General features: G+C 38.8%; 1 protein-coding gene across 1 annotated transcript in view; it reads left to right on the top strand.

Moving 5' to 3' along the window:
* The window catches only part of c8a (complement C8 alpha chain), a 45,319-nt gene extending 37,871 nt beyond the window's left edge, over positions 1 to 7,448 (top strand). The window contains exons 10-11 of the mRNA XM_008109383.3: positions 3,789 to 4,011; positions 6,744 to 7,448. Coding sequence (XP_008107590.2) covers positions 3,789 to 4,011; positions 6,744 to 6,895 — 375 coding nt within the window. The 3' untranslated portion in view covers positions 6,896 to 7,448. The remainder of the gene's footprint in view (positions 1 to 3,788; positions 4,012 to 6,743) is intronic.
* The last annotated feature ends 8,880 nt before the right edge of the window (positions 7,449 to 16,328 follow it).

The following is a 16,328-nucleotide window of genomic DNA, read 5'->3' as shown; positions in this document are numbered from 1 at the left end:
TGAAGCAAGCACCTTGGCTCCATTCAGCCCCCTCCCTTTTGGTCTTCTGAAGGAAAGTAAAGACCTGGCTCTGGGATCAAGCTTTTGGATAGCTGCACAGTGCAAGAATGGATGTCTAAAATGTATAATGACCTCAGAATGGTTTTAGACCACGATTTTTTGGTTGGTGTGATTTTTAACTGTTGTAATGTTTAAATTTTTATGTTTTAAATTTTTAAATATTTAATATTTTAAGCTTTGCTTTTATATGTGTTTTGGGGCATCGAATTGTGCCATGTGTAAGCCGCCTTGAGTCCCCTTTGGGGTTAGAAAGGCGGGATATAAATGGGGCAAATAAATAAAAAAATAATTCAGCCGCCACTGCACCTCCAATCCCCATTCATACTTAAAGGCTACTGCACTTTAGTCAGCAACCAACGAACTTGAATTACTTGAATTAGTACTATGCAATATAATAGATCTCCATAAATTTCATATTCGTGGATAGTACTCCACAAATGGGTGGAGGGAGAGAAGCACAGGGTTGAAAGGCAGCAAGAGACAGTGATTCTCAGGTATTGCCCTGTTAGTACCTCTATGTTTCTTGCCTCTTCTGTAAGTATGCTGCTGGTTTTTTTTTACAAAAGAGATTGTTTGGGGATGTGGCTCATAGCAGGGTGCTCTTTACAGTCTGAAGGCCTTCCCATCCTTGAAGTTCTGTGTCACTGTCAGGAAAAAAGGAGGAAATCTTCTAACACAGCCTTTCTGAGAAGGAAGGAAGCTTTTTTGGTTCCCATTTAACTGAAAGTAAATCAGATTTCTGACTTGGCAGCTGATGGGAAGAAATATCAGCTGGAGGCAGAAATATGCCTATGTGATAAGCAGCACTGATGGAAAACAGCAGCTTGTTTGAGGAAGTGTATGTGCATATATAGTGGGGTGTGAGGAAGGGGACTTATTTTTAATCTGTGATAATGAGAAATGACTCTCAGCAGTTCCTGGGTGTTTTCCACACAAATCTCCACTAATTCTGGGTCAAACCCACTATTGCTTGCTTGTGGCCGAGTCTATAACCTTTAAATGGCTGCTTCAGAAGCTCTTCTAGTGCTTATAGTTTTGGAGTGGATTCAAGCACCCAATAATTACTTATGTCCACTTGAATATCCTCTTATCTTGACACATGGTTGTTTGCTAAAGTGTCTTGTGCTAATATTGTTTCAAAACCTCAATGTTCAAGGCCATGTGGGAACTTTTATGTGGCAATTGCTAATGTCCTTGTGAATTACAGGAAACAAAACCATGGTAAACAGACTGTTCTGTGCAATATGCCAGTAGTTCGTATGAGACGACTCATTTTCTTGCCTAAGAAGCTTCTTGCAGTATAAAAGTTCATTTTCATGGCTGAATATCTTCAAAAAGACATGCCAGAAGTAGTCCATTAAAGGTTCAGAAATGCCTTTTTTGCACACAGGAGAATCTTGATCTTGCCAAGAGATTCACCAAGTGTCATTTGCAGCAGTATTAATGTAAAAACTAATACATGCCTAAAAATTGTCCATCCTTACTGACAAGAGTGGAACTGAACAGTGCAGCATCTATTATTTTATTATTATTTACAGCATTTATATTCCGCCCTTCTCACCCCGAAGGGGATTCAGTGTGGATCACATTACACATATAGGCAAACATTCAATGCCTTTTAACATAGAACAAAGACAAGACAAACATAGGCTCCAAGCTTGTTTTTCAGCATTTTCACAACCAATGTTTTGATGTCATCTGCACTCACTTTGCCAGACAGGATGCATAGCTCTCCACAGAGTTTTCCATGCCTGTTGTCAACACCTACTTCTCAGCATCCTAGAACAGGGGTGTCATGCTCATTTTTATTGAAAGCAACATCAGCTTTATGGTTGCCTGCAAAAATCCATTGAATCTAGGGAATGAGAAGCCATGGATACAGAGGGCCAACTATGTATTCTTTTTACATAGTAGTTGGGGCTCTTTAGTTTTTATCCAATTTGGGTCCCTATTGAATGACAACTCTAATCACTTTTTATTATCTGCTATGCAGATTGAGGATAATGGGAATTGCAACCCAGCAGCACTTATGGTTCTGAGGTTGATAAAAGGTTAAAGGACATTTCAACATGAAACATTGAAAGCCTTGAATCTTCATTAAAATCCCACTGTCCTGACAAAACATAACAAAAGGCAACCTTCCTGATGTTATTGCATCACAATTCCCATCAGCTCTAGTGTAATGATGAGGAATACAGAAATTGTAGTCTAGCATCTGAAGTGTCACATAAAATAGCATGATGTGCCACATTTGACCCAAGAGCCTTGAGTTTGACACCTATGACCAAGAAGATATTTGGCTAGGACTTTAGATTCATGCATTAGGCTAATGCATGGATAGCAACTGCATCTTTACTTGCTCCAGTTCAACTTCTCCTGCTGTTTTTATCATTAACATGAATTCCAGTGTAATAATTGGAACCATTTTTTGAGCCTGGCTGATGTCTGCACTGCCTTGGATACAAAGGAGAGCTGTGTCCTCATGGTTGTGATGATATCACATTGCATTATACACCTAGCAATGTCAGTTGAACTGATGTATGTCAGGAAAGGTCTTCAGATCACCCATCAGCCACTTCTGCCTTACACAGCTATAAAAATAGTTCCCATGCCACTGTTTAAGAACTGAAGTTCTAATTGCAATTGGTACTCTGTCCAAGCTATGTGTATTAGTGCTAGGCTTCGGCACCCGTTTTCTAATCTTAGGACCTGGATGCTCTTCTCCAGTCTTCAGAATGACAGTGAGGAATCTTGGGGCAAAAGCATTTAAAGTATGCATATATCCATTTTTCCTCATTTCTGAGATTTGGATGATGATGATACTAATAATAATTTGAATATGCTCTGTGACAACCTGGCATGACCTGGTATGGTTCTGCCACTGGCTGTTCTGTTATGTCAGGTTGTTGTTGTTGTTGTTGTTGTTGTTGTTGTTGTTGTTACTCTTTTATGCCTTCAAGCCATTTCTGACTTATAACAATTTTACGGTGAATGTATCATAAGGGTTTTGGGTTTTTTCCTCCCGCAATATTTGTTCAAAGAGCATTTGCTTTTGCCAAGAGAACAACTTCCCCAAGGTTATCTATTTTGTGTCCATGGCTGAGTGGGAATTTGGACCCTGGTTCAGAGTTCTAGTCCAATGCTCTAACTAATATCTCCTTCTATGAGCCCGTTAGAACCTTAAGATCTTCTGGGGAGGCCCTGCTCTCGATCCCACCTGCCTCGCAGGCGCAGCTGTTGGGGACGAGGGACAGGGCCTTCTCGGTGGTGGCTCCCCGGCTGTGGAACTCCCTCCCCAGCGATATCCGGCAAACCCCTTCCCTCCTGGGATTTAGAAGAAAACTAAAAACTTGGCTCTACGCCCAGGCATTCAGCGAATAAGCTCACTGGCTGATGTAATCGGGTCGCAAATCTGTAATTGTAGCAGTAGTGAATGACCGAGGATGGTGCAATATCGCTGCCTTGCAGCGTTTTAATTTTTATATACTTTTTATCACGTTTTTATCATGTTTTTATCATGTTTTAATTGTTTTGTTTTATAGCATATTTGTTGCTGGCCCTCGTGGCAGAATGTAAGCCACTCTGAGTCCCCTTGGGGAGAAGGGCGGGGTATAAATGCATGTAATAAATAAATAAATAATATGCACATTATATTTTATGTTTAGCTAGTCTATCGGTTTGTGTAAAAGTAACAATAATGACCCATTAATCTCATTTCCCTTTCACAGCTAGAACCTATACATGAAATACTGCGTAGAACCCAACTTCCCAACATGGAAATCAAAAGGAAGAACCTGAAAAAGGCATTGGATCAATATTTAGTTGACTTCAATGCCTGCCGCTGTGGCCCATGCCATAACAATGCTGAAGCCATGATGGTTGGGACCAAGTGCATTTGTGAGTGCCAGAAGGGTGCCCGTGGCCCAGCATGTGAAACCACAATGAGGGAAGGTAAGGTGAAACAATAAAAGGAAAACGTTTGCAATCATGCTGACCACATGACCTTGGAGGTGTCTACGGACAACGCCAGCTCTTTGGCTTAGAAATGGAGATGAGCACCAACCCCCAGAGTGGGACACGACTAGACTTAATGTCTAGTAGAGTACAACTGCCTGGCCATTGTTAATGGGTACTTCTTTAGATCTATCCATCAGTCAGCACCTCTCTCCAGTGCCTACATGCTAGGCAGCTGAAAGGAAATAAAATTAACAGCTCAAGTGATTACTGTAAGTAAGCCAGGTTAAGCAAAGGAGGTTTTAGAGGTAGCAAATGTCCCAGGGTTATAAATCTTGCTATAGACTGCAAGGACAGAACCAAAGCATGACAGTTGAATATTAATGCCCAAACTTTTCACCCTCTTCCTATGGAGATCTGGGCATGCTTACTCATTTATTTTAGTGAATTTTGGTTCATCTAACTGCATGCAGGATGAGGCCAATCTTTTAGCCATTTAGTAGAACTTAAGGATGGCTTTCAAGATACTTTGCTATCCTGTATCATTTATTGGTCTTCCTACAAAAAGGGCTAATTCCAGACAGTTAGCTACTCCTCCTCATTATTATACCCTTTAAATATATTTTCCTTGTTCACATGTGTCTTATTCTATGTGGAGATTGCAGTCTTATTCATTTCAACTCCAACTTCCAGAATAATCCAGCTAATATGACTACTTTTGTAGTCATATTAGTTGTCAACAACAACACTTCTGCTTTGGTTCCACTAAATTAGCTTTTCCCAACCTTCCACTTTACGAACATAGTCAGCTGCATTGTAATATGAAATCTATAGTCTTGAAACCGTGGACTGACGTATCAAATTAAACACTCTCACTTCTACAATACAAACTACCACATCATCATCATCATCTCCACCTTTTTCCTATTCCAGGCCTCAAAAATTTACAAGGGTTACAGCATTATACAAAAAATAAAAATAAAATAACAATAGAACTTAAAGCAATTAAAAGCCTCTCTCACTGAGAAAGCTTTTATTCTCCCTATCATGACTACATGTAAAGAACAGGTGGAGGTCAGGGAAAATAAGTAGGTGCAAAAGCATTTGTACCTTCTTTCTTCCTAAAATTTTATATCATTTTTGTCATATTGTATTTCAAGGCATTATTATTATTATTATTATTATTATTATTATTATTATTATTATTATTATTATTATTATTATTATTTATACTCAGCTTTATCTCCCCCAAAGGGGACTCGAAGTGGCTTAACATAAAAGCATCAGCCTAACCATTTAAAATATACAAATACATGAACATTAAAACAGGATTAAATATAAACAATGTTTAAAAATTCCCAGTTGAAAAACCATTAAAACAAATTCAAAGTTCAAAACCACAGCACCCCCTGAATTGCTCATGTGGCACAATTCAGGGGGTGCACAATGGGGGCTGCACAATGGACAATGCACATGCACAATGGAAGACCTTCTTACAGTGACACCAGAGGCACTGTAAGTGGACAGCTTCTGGTCAAAGGAAATCTAGCATAATGCCAAGTTTTTAACTTTGTTTGCGGTTTTTAAAAATACATTATAACTGTATCCTCGATTCGCTTCTGACATGATTAAAAAACCCTGAATTAATCTTAAACATCATCATTTTTAAATAACCTATAAACAGTTAAAGAGTCTTCTTCATAAAATTATAGAAAAATCTATAATAGACTAATATTTGTAGAATATTTTATGTTAGGCAATTCATTTATGTTAGGCAACAGTATTTTCATCAATAGTAAAAATTCTTAAAGAAGTTGAAAATATTCTATCACTATAACAATTACTGATATTTTACATCCATTATATAATTATGTATGTGTAACTTAGTAATATCTCCTGCTTTGATTGCCCTTCCAGTGCCAGTAGCTGGATTGGGCAAAAGAGATCATTCTAATTTGTGTAAGGAGGAGGATTCTTGTACCCTATATATCCAGTGAGCAGGGCTGAGGTATTGTGCAGGAGTCTTCTGATTATCACAGCATCACTTGGTAGGAAACAAGAAATGTCAGGTTCTTTCCACCCGAATTGAGAGTTGAATGGACCTCCTTTGCCCATTCATCTGTTGACTCTTTAGGTGGTCTAGGGAGGCCTTCATGTAGTTTTAGGACCCCATCACATTGATGAGGTTCCCCATGCTGATTCACCAGCCTCCGTGGAGAATACGCGAGCCAGCAGGGAAATCCCGGCACCCTGCATCCCTCCTGGCCAACATAGGGGAGTGTTGTCATGCAGCTTGTCCCCACGGTAGCCCAGTTATTCCAAATAGAACATGGGGAGGCCCTCATGTTGGCGCCGCAGCATCCTAGGATGCTATCACCCCAGCAATGGAGCCCTGCCAGAAATAAGGCTACTTCATATGATGGGCAGCATGGGGCTCTGTCACTCAACTGAGGCAGCAGCATCCTTACAATAGGACAACATAGTCTTACTGAATAAAGTGCAGTTACAAATCTGTAACTATATGTTAAGGGTCCATAACTGCAATACAGAAAGCCAGCAATTATCACTGTTACCACCAGCCCTAGCTAATCTAAGCAATGGTGAAATATGGTAAAAGTAGTAGTTGCCCAAAATCTGGAGCCTGTGTGCTCACCACCCTCATCCCAAATCCTGGAGGTATGGATAGATGTGTCCTTTGTTGTTTCTAATAAGAAATTATTGTGTCACAGTTGGTCCAGCACACGGTACCTGGAGTTGTTGGGCTCCATGGACTTCTTGCCAAGGTGGATCTAGAAGACGTACAAGAGAATGTAACAACCCAGAACCACGAAGAGGTGGAAGAACATGTGCTGGCAGGAATGCACAGACAGCAGAGTGCTAAACATTTTCTGGGAGTGGATTATTAGTGGAATAATGGGTTCTGATTAATGAACAGGGTAAATCAAGGATTGAACCATAAAGATATACATGAAGATAAAATCAGTTTAGGTGCCCAACAGGGAAAATACAAAGGAATAATGCAGTGATTTCATATGGAATTAACTACATACGTATCACAGCTATCAACAGGGCTTTTCAGAAGATGGAACTGCTTCTGTCTGCTGAAAGGAGCAATTTCCCCTCCACCTGGATCCTGTATGGAGGAGAAAAGGGAGGAAATTTGATCTTATCTAGCAAATACCCATTAGCATGAGGACTGGATTTAGGTTTGTGGAATCTTTCCTGGGTGCAATGCATAAAGCTATACTGGAAAAGAAAAAGAACATCAAATCTAAAATTAGAAGGTCATGTAAAAGCAGTGACTTCCTCTAGTTTATGCTAATCTATGCTCATTCTATGATATCAATGTTAATTCTATATCAATGCTGACCACATTGTGGGGCAGTTCAGAACATTCGCTTCCATGTGCAATAATAAAGGAGAGTGTCCATTCATCTATCTGTGTGTTTGTTTATTGGTCCCAAGTTCTAGATTACTGAAATTTTGAACACTTACTAAGGTTACTCCAGGGTGAATCTACACTGTAGAAATAATAGAATTATGGCATCTGTAGCTTCACAAGGTATTTAGCCTTCTCTACTACAGAATGCTGGTGCCTCACCAAATTACAAATATCAAGGTTCCATAGTAATGAGTCAGATGTGTTTGTAACTGAGTAGCTCTGTCTAGTCACCTAGTGCAGTATTTCTACTGATTTGTTTCTCAGCATCTTCATCACCAGCGTTATGATGCTATCTGCACTCACTTTAAATAGTGTCAAACTGCATTATTTCAACAGTGTAGATGTATCCTATGAGTCTTAACTTTGGCTTATCTTTTTAAAAAAGAATTTTTAATTTTAGATAACCAAAATATCTATCTGTATCCCACAGTACAATTTTTAGTGACTAGGAAGTAGAAATCCTCAACTGATAGAGAGGTCTTCAGACAATTCCATGTAGACCAGGAACACAGCATGGGAAAGTGACATGATACAGTCAAGGGAAAAATCTTGTGTTGTCGAAGGCTTTCATGGCCGGGATCACAGGGTTGTTGTATGTCTTTCGGGCTGTGTGGCCATGTTCCAGAAGCATTCTCTCCTGACGTTTCGCCCACATCTATGGCAGGCATCCTCAGAGGTTGTGAGGTATACCTCACAACCTCTGAGGATGCCTGCCATAGATGTGGGCGAAACGTCAGGAGAGAATGCTTCTGGAACATGGCCACACAGCCCGAAAGACATACAACAACCCCGGAAAAATCTTGGTCGAGGGAGATGTAGATCTCCCTCCCTTCCTCTGAAAAAATTGCACAGAGCATGGTTGAACTGTGCTGAAGGGGGTGAGCATTTGTATAAAGGTGGGAAAGATGTTTTAGAAAACCAGGTAAGTATGGCTTCCATGAATGAATGTCTTCCATTCATGAAAGATGCATCCTAGGGTCACATCTATAACAGTTGGGTTTTTTTAGTGACACAATCCAGATTCATAGCATGTAAAATGGAGTCCTACCATGTCAATTGTCCAAACTCAGGACAATCATATACAGGACCATATCCAGAAAAAAAATTCAGGGGGGGGATTGGAAACTTTTTTTATCAAATCATGAAGAGTAGTTCCATAACTAAAATAATTTTTAAATAATAATAATTTCTAAAATAATTTAGAAATCAGGCTCCATCAATCAACTTCAGTGGACAATCAAGGCAGATAAATTTCAGTGGACACCCATGGGGATTTGGTTAATCAGTTAAAATTCATGAGTAAACCAGGTATTTTTTTTAAAAAAAAACCCTGAAAAACTTGGGCGGAGGTTGAACCCCTACCCCCCTCCCCTTGGCTACAGTCCTCATATAGAAAACACACATGACAGTTTGATTTTGATCCCAATAGGGCCTTTTCACCTAAACATTCTACATGTGAGGAGAAGAACAAATATGAGCCCGCTGGCTTTACCTCATTCCCTTTCAGTTCTTCCTGGATGTGGAGATGTGTGTACATTTCAGAGAGCACAATCTATATATGGAGCATTTCTTATATCAACAAAAAGTCACCTTGAGGTGTTAAGATCCAACATTTTTCCAAGCTTCTAAACTCTGAAGGAGAAGTGAGGAAACATATAAAGGACAACAAAGAAAAAGCAAAGCTTAGGCTTGTGTAAAATTTGCAAATATTATATGTATAGATGAAATTCTAGAAAAAGGTACTAACATTTGAACAGAAAATAAAATATATACCATAGTGAGGAACACCAATCAGGTGACATGCTAAATCTGGATGGCAATTTCATGCTGTACCAGGCATTGTGGGCTCTGTTGCAGAGGAAGGAACTGACAAAACCACATGCTTAAGAAAACTCTCCCAAATTTTGGGGGTGATTTGAGGGCACATTCAAGCTTTTTTTTTAAAAAAAAAAAAATCTTTAAACTGGACTTGGATAACTGGATAACCTTTCAAACAGAGGATGCCTTCAAAGAGAGAATTCTCCTTTGATAACCCTTCAAACAAAGGACTGTCAATTTATAAAGTAGGACAGATGGCTACGTGAGGGAGGAGGGCAAAGGTAGTACACTCATTTCTGGACTACTGGGTAAAACTTACACATGCAGAGAGGACATAAATAGGGGGGCTTTGCTTCAAAAAAGCCTTAAACCTTAAACATTCTAAAATTCTAACCATCTTTCTCTCATACATACATGAAATCACACATAATGACAATGAATAAAAGAATCATAGCCACATGCTGCCTTTCCACAGAGGACATTGCTGCACAAATAAGGCTATTTTCCCTCCAAGACTGGCCATGAATCATCTATTAGAACACCAGCATTTTATCTACAAGGATCCCAGAGCTGAAGATGTTAACAGCCTGGTTGATTTAAGAGCCTTTTCTGAATGCAAGACATAAATCTCAGGGCAAGAATATGCACAGTATTGAGCGGAGTCCAAAGACAAGGGATGAGAGTCCAGAGCAATGTGCTTGTAATGAAGTATTGCAAAGACAAGCATGGATAAACAGAGGGACACGGGGAAAGGCAGCTGAACTACATCTGTTGATGCTGTACTTTATAGCACAAAGGAATAAAAGAAATGGTGGTATTGGCCTGAATGGTAAGTACTTGAAGAGAGAAGGGAGAGTGAAGGACAAAAACAAAAACATTGACATTTATGAAACCAAGCCTCCAGACATCCACATTTTGCCTTCTCCATGCTACTTGAAATCTAGCAAACAAAATGCAATCCCAGTGAATTTAACTGGGATTATTTCTGAGGAAATGTATATATGATTCCTCAGACTAGGTCAACTACCCCTATTTACTAGATTCTAATGCTCACCTTTTTTGGCTAAATTACCTCTCTAAAATTAGGGTGTGCATTAGATTCACGTAATCTGGTAATCTAGTGCTGAGCCAAAGCAAAAGGGGAAACTGCTTCAGGAGCACATGGAGCTACTATTTTAGGGACATCATCCCTAATTTAATAGCCATGGCTCAATGCTATGTAATCCTGGGATTTGTAGTTTGGTGAGGCATAAGCATTCTTTGGCCAGGTCAGTTTGGTGAGGCATAGCATTCGGCCAGGGCAGTTAAAGTGGATTTATTTTACAGCAAGGTTTTATTTTCAATTGCTGGAAGCTTTGGTGGTCTAACACTTTTGTTTTTCAAGAAGGAATTTGAGCAGCCAGCAACTATAATGCAGGTTTGTTTTTTATTTTTGCCAAATTACAAAGAGTGAATTTTTTGCTGCTGTGCATTACATTTGGCAGCAAATACTTTTTTTTTTTTTTGGTTTCAGGCTTTTGAAAATTGAGGTGTGCATTAGATTTGATGGCACATCAGACATAATAAATAAGGTATTCATTCAGGGACAAAAATGATGTGGACCTTGAGATCTTCTAAACTGCAATGCTTAGCAACCCTGTCCAGCACAACCAATGATGAAGAATTCTGGAAGATGTAGTACACCAACATCTTGGGGACCACACAGGTCCCACCTTTATTATAGTCAGTCTTAACTTCCACACTACACCTCCTTCCTTACATCCTGCCCTTTTCCCAATAATGGGGCTCAACTTGTTTACAAATTATTAAACCCAGTACAGAACACCAGTCATATTATCTTTAAGATTCATTGCTTTAAATAATGGTAAGACAGCTTGAGTTCCATTATCCAACCATCTAAACAGTTAAAATCATTTAAAGTTCATTAAAAGACAATATATTTTTTAAGAAACCCATCTTCTGATCTGGGATAATTCATCAAGGCAAAGAAAAGATACCAAAAGAAAAGAATGGAAAAGTGGGTATTCTCCACAAAGAGTTGTTTTGAAGCACTTAACACATCTCTAGAAACTGTGATTTGAGTACAATTATTAAATCTGACCATACCACTGAAGGAAGTGAATCACAAGAAACAAAATAAAACTTGCTGGAGATGACAAGGGGGACCTTGACATAGGTCAACTATATGGGGAAAAAGCCTCTGAATAATAGCAGTCTTGGGATGTCCGTATTCCAACAGAACATTGACAGCCACTAAGAACTATTGTAACTTGGTTGCTTTTCACACAACAGAATTAGACCAATGTTTCATGTAACCTTTCTTGTAAGAAAAAAACCTCATTTTTTAAATACTGTGTTTGTAGCTCTTTTCAAAAAGAAAGCAATTTTCCTTTGTTAGAATGGCTATACCATACTGTTCTAAAAACCCAAGATTTCATTTTCCCCCCTGTGGAGACAGAAAGCTGGCTGTATAACGCTTGCAAATTGATAATAATTCATGGTTTTTGTATGGATGGTGCTGTATTTTGCCATTTTTTGGACAAAAGAATGTCTATTTTCACAGAGATCTGAAACTACATGTATTAGATCCAATAATGCCTGAAGGTTCTGATCTCACAACAGGTACCAAACATCAACCCCCAGTTTTATTGATAGTTGCATAGGTGTTTCACTTCAGCAGGGTGCTAAGCAAAGTATGGCTGTAGGGACTTGAGTTTAAGATTATTTATAATAATAATATACTCTGTTGTGAAATAAAGTACTGACTTCATAGGAACAGGAGGGATGTTTTTCGCTATATTTAAGTTCCCGTACTGCTATCTGTATTTAATGCACAAATCTACTGTTCGGAGAAATCCAGAGATATCAGAAACTAGACATGTTTTGACACTTAGAAAATAAATTTTGTGTTTCACTTTGGGATTTTTGGCTTTGAGAGATTTGTAATATTCTCAAATAAAACATTTCTTGGGCCTCTGGATTCTGCATGTTTGTAGTTATGGAATATCTCTTAAAACTTCTCAAGAAATGTATTATTTTCCTCAATTGTTGCAAAATATAGGAGATGTTATACATTGTATATATCCCACTATCTCTCAGAATTGCATCTATCTTTCTGGCAAAACAGCAATGGGTCTTGGTAACACACCCCCAGATCCAGCCCGAGCCAGCTGTCCACATATCAAAAACATCTGAAGTCACTCTGAAATTTCAAAGAAACTCTGGATAACTTGCAGTTCTTTTTGTGCCAGATTAATGTCTGGAAGCAGCATTTTTGCTGTGAAACTGGCCACACATTGTGTGCACTGCTCACAAGTTTGAGGTATGGCTTTAGTTTGCTCTTAATTTTGCTAGGAAGAAGACATATATATTATCTAACCAATTATCACTAAGATTCTTGTAAGCACAATGTATATTTATTTACATGTATTCAGGCAGCCTTTATTACTCCTAAAAAGGATCAAGGACAATAACTGTCATGATACGTTTTTAGAGTATGATCATTTAGTACATTTCTGATTCATAATGTCTGAGGACACTCAACTACACAGAAGTTGTGGTAGTCAAATTTTGTCAGACTGTATTAGAATGAACTCAGATCGTTCAGCCAAAACCTTGGAGAGGGTCTTGAGATCCCTTTCCTTTTATGGATCATGTATTACAGGAATATGTGAAAAGGGATTTTACAAGACTAAAATTAATGACCCTATTTGGAGATGAAACAAGTTCTATAGCAGAATAGTTTTATCTCCTCCAGTCTCAAAGAATACAGTCCAGGAAATCTATAGGAAAGCATCCCAAGTGCTATAAGGCATTTGAGGTCATCTCAGCCAAAGGCAGAAAGAAAAGGCCACATTCAGGGAGTGAAATCCAACTCCAGAACCCTTCTGTGTCCTTGCAAGAAGCCCCATAGCTGGTCCATCTGCAGTGTGAGAACCTCAGGTTCCCCTTCTCAGCTTTCCAAATACCCCCAGAGCAACAACAGATCTACATCAACCTTTCAATAGCTGTATTAATTTCCTCTGAATGAAAGGAATCAGATACACTTGGTTTTTTTTTGGGGGGGGGGGGATGTTCAGAAAATGGGAACAAAGTCATCACTTTTCTCTCATTTCCCCCCAGCCGATAAGATCTTTCTAGGTCATTGAAGGAAGATGTGTTGCTATTGCTATTGCTTGCCTTCAGATCTTTGGTTTTTTGGTAGGATTGCCCTGTTAGAAATCTGTACTTTTGAGACAAAAGATGTTTATAGAGAGGCATATTGTGTAAGAAAAAATACATTGGAAAATGTGCACACATGCAAAATGACATTTTTTTTAAAAAAAAATGCTGATTGGTACAGCAGTGACACATATTGGAAATGATAGGTTCTTATGTCCCAAATTCAAACATCAACTTTCCAGTGTTTTGTTAATTTGTATTTGAAATGACAATAGAACTTGGAAGCATAAAAAGGGAACTAATTACAAATGATTTGAAAATGGAGGGGGTGGGTAGGAGGGAGACACATCAAGTAGTGACGTGTCCATGAAATGCACAGCATGAAAGCCAGAAATCAATCTCAATGGAAGGTTCAGTTCTGTCCGTGAAATTCAATTTCCATTTTCTTTTTTCTCCCTGAAGAGTGGAATATGTCTGTGCACCGATATAAAGACAAGGGAATGTACAGGATTCCATATACCGCTGGCCACATAACAAACGGACGCAAAATGCCTCTTTTGAAACTCTCTTCAAATGTCAAAGAGAAATCTCCTCGAGCCCCAGGCTTCTTCACTTCATCCAGAGCTCACAAATCCTCAACAATGAGGAATGGGGGTTTGTGCAATGAAGCTGAAGTGCAGAGAAAAAAGGATAACCTGCCTGCCAGGCCTGTAAAAGATTATGAGCAATTACACATTTACAGTGCTAGTCAAAGAAACTAATATAAGCCATGCTGAAGAGCCCAGCATGCAAGTCATACCAGATGAGATAAGGCATAGCCATTTTCTGGCCTAAATTAAAAGCTCATAATGGGTGTGTGTGTGTGTGTGTGTGTGTGTGTGTGTGTGTGTGTGTGTATGTGTGTGTGTGTATATATATATATATATATATAGAGTTGCTGTATGCTTGTATAAAGGAATTCTGTCCCCATATATAATCTGACATACATTTGAAGCTACTGCCCATGTGTATGTGTAGTGCAATGTTTTTGTAAGAATATCTCTGGGATATACCACATTTCTCTCTCTCCTGCTCATGTGATGGATGGATAATGCTTTACTTGAAAGGTATCGGATTCAGATATTTGTATGGATATGAACAAACAGGTTTATTAACAAAGGGAAGCAGTCAAATATAGTCTAAAATAGGAAATGATTGATGGCAAAGCACCTTAGATTTCCAAGGTGCAGAGTCAAGATAAAAAGGCAACTGGGGTGTGGAAAATGGCTGAAGCCTCCCCCTATCTGTGTTCTCACTCTGTTTGACTTTCTGATTCCTTTAAAGGTTAGTATTTACTTTATCAAGTAAGCAAAAATAAATAAATAAACCAGAAGAATCTTCACCAGAAAAAGATTGTTGCAGATCTTCATGAAATTGCAAAATAATATATCCCTGATCCAAAGCCTGGAATACTTACTGCTTGGATTACAAATGTTATTGTGTTTATTTATACCCTGCCTTTTCTTTCCACAAAGGAGACTCAAAGCAGCTTACATTAAAAGAATCTGAATACAATTCAAAATCCAAAAATATACAAACATTAAAACAGAATTAAACATCAAATGAATTAAAAATTAACAGCTAAAATCCACAAATCTGATTAAAATATATTCAAAGCTAATATTATATTTTCAGCAACTAGTGTGTTTATAGACTGGAAGATTCTGGGGATTAAGTTTAAAAAAATAATTTTATAGGGTTTGATCAGGACAGAGCAGTTTTATAGTAGTAAAAGTGTTACGTGCCATGGTGAAGAGCGAGGATGGGTAACATAATTTTCATTTCCATATAGTACACATGTTTTGTGGAACTAACATTTCCACACAAAAAAGGCTGGGAGATGAACAGGTGAGTGCATGACTAGGGGTCCATCCACACAGGCACTAAAAATTTGTTTCAAGCTGGTTTGAGATTCGAGTGTCCATAAAATGTACCCCACCAATGCAAGCTCCAAAACAAATCCAGCCAGAAACAATGTGATTTAAAAAACCCTCACCATAAATCCTTATTCCAGCCATGCAGTCCATTCAATCCCTACAGTTTATAACCACAACACAGAAAGTCAGCGAATGTAGAGTGCAAATGTAAACATGGTTTAAAATGAATCAGCCAAAATGAAAAAGCAATTGTACAGCCTAGCCAGAAGGTAAATGACCCCCCCCCCCCCCACACACACACACACACAGACAATGAAAGCAAAGCATTCGGGAGAATGCTGGATTTTATTGTTTTCGTGCCTTGCCTTGCTGTAAAGCAAGTACTGGGAAAGCTGTTTGTCTCTGCCAGGAGGTAGAGGAAAAGATCCTGGGATTTGTTTGAGGCTGGTTCCACATGACCAAATAATCCAGATTAGAGCGTGGATTATAGATATCCAATAAATGTGTGTACTCTCTTTCATCTTCCAGTCAGTTCTTAGGGTGTCTGTGTAGGCACTCCGAAGCAAACCGGATCTTTATAGTCCACATTCTGATCCAAACTAGCTGTATGGAAGCAACCTAAATCTCCTTTATGTTCATGGCCAAAAGTTGGTCCCCTTTAGCACACATGTCAAAGGCAAGGCCTGTGGGCTAAATTTGGCCTGCCATGTCATTTTATGTGGACTGCAAGGTTTTCAATGCTAGGACAACATAGTTTCATTAATACAGTCTTATAGCTGTCCCTTTGAAAGCAAACATTAGGCTGATTAGGGGTGAAAATGAGTTTGACACCCCTGCCCTATGGGGATAAAAGGATCATGGGGAGAGGGATAACTAGAAATGTTGGCATTGGGAGTGACAGTGAAAGCCATCTTGGGATATATCTATATTGTAAAATCAACACTGTTTGACCCACTTTAGCTGTGATGGCTCAATGC

This window comes from Anolis carolinensis, chromosome 4 (assembly GCF_035594765.1).
Source record: "Anolis carolinensis isolate JA03-04 chromosome 4, rAnoCar3.1.pri, whole genome shotgun sequence".
Classification (NCBI taxonomy): domain Eukaryota; kingdom Metazoa; phylum Chordata; class Lepidosauria; order Squamata; family Dactyloidae; genus Anolis; species Anolis carolinensis.
The sequence above is the reverse complement of the archived record's forward strand: the minus strand, read 5'-3'. Positions and strand labels throughout refer to the sequence as shown.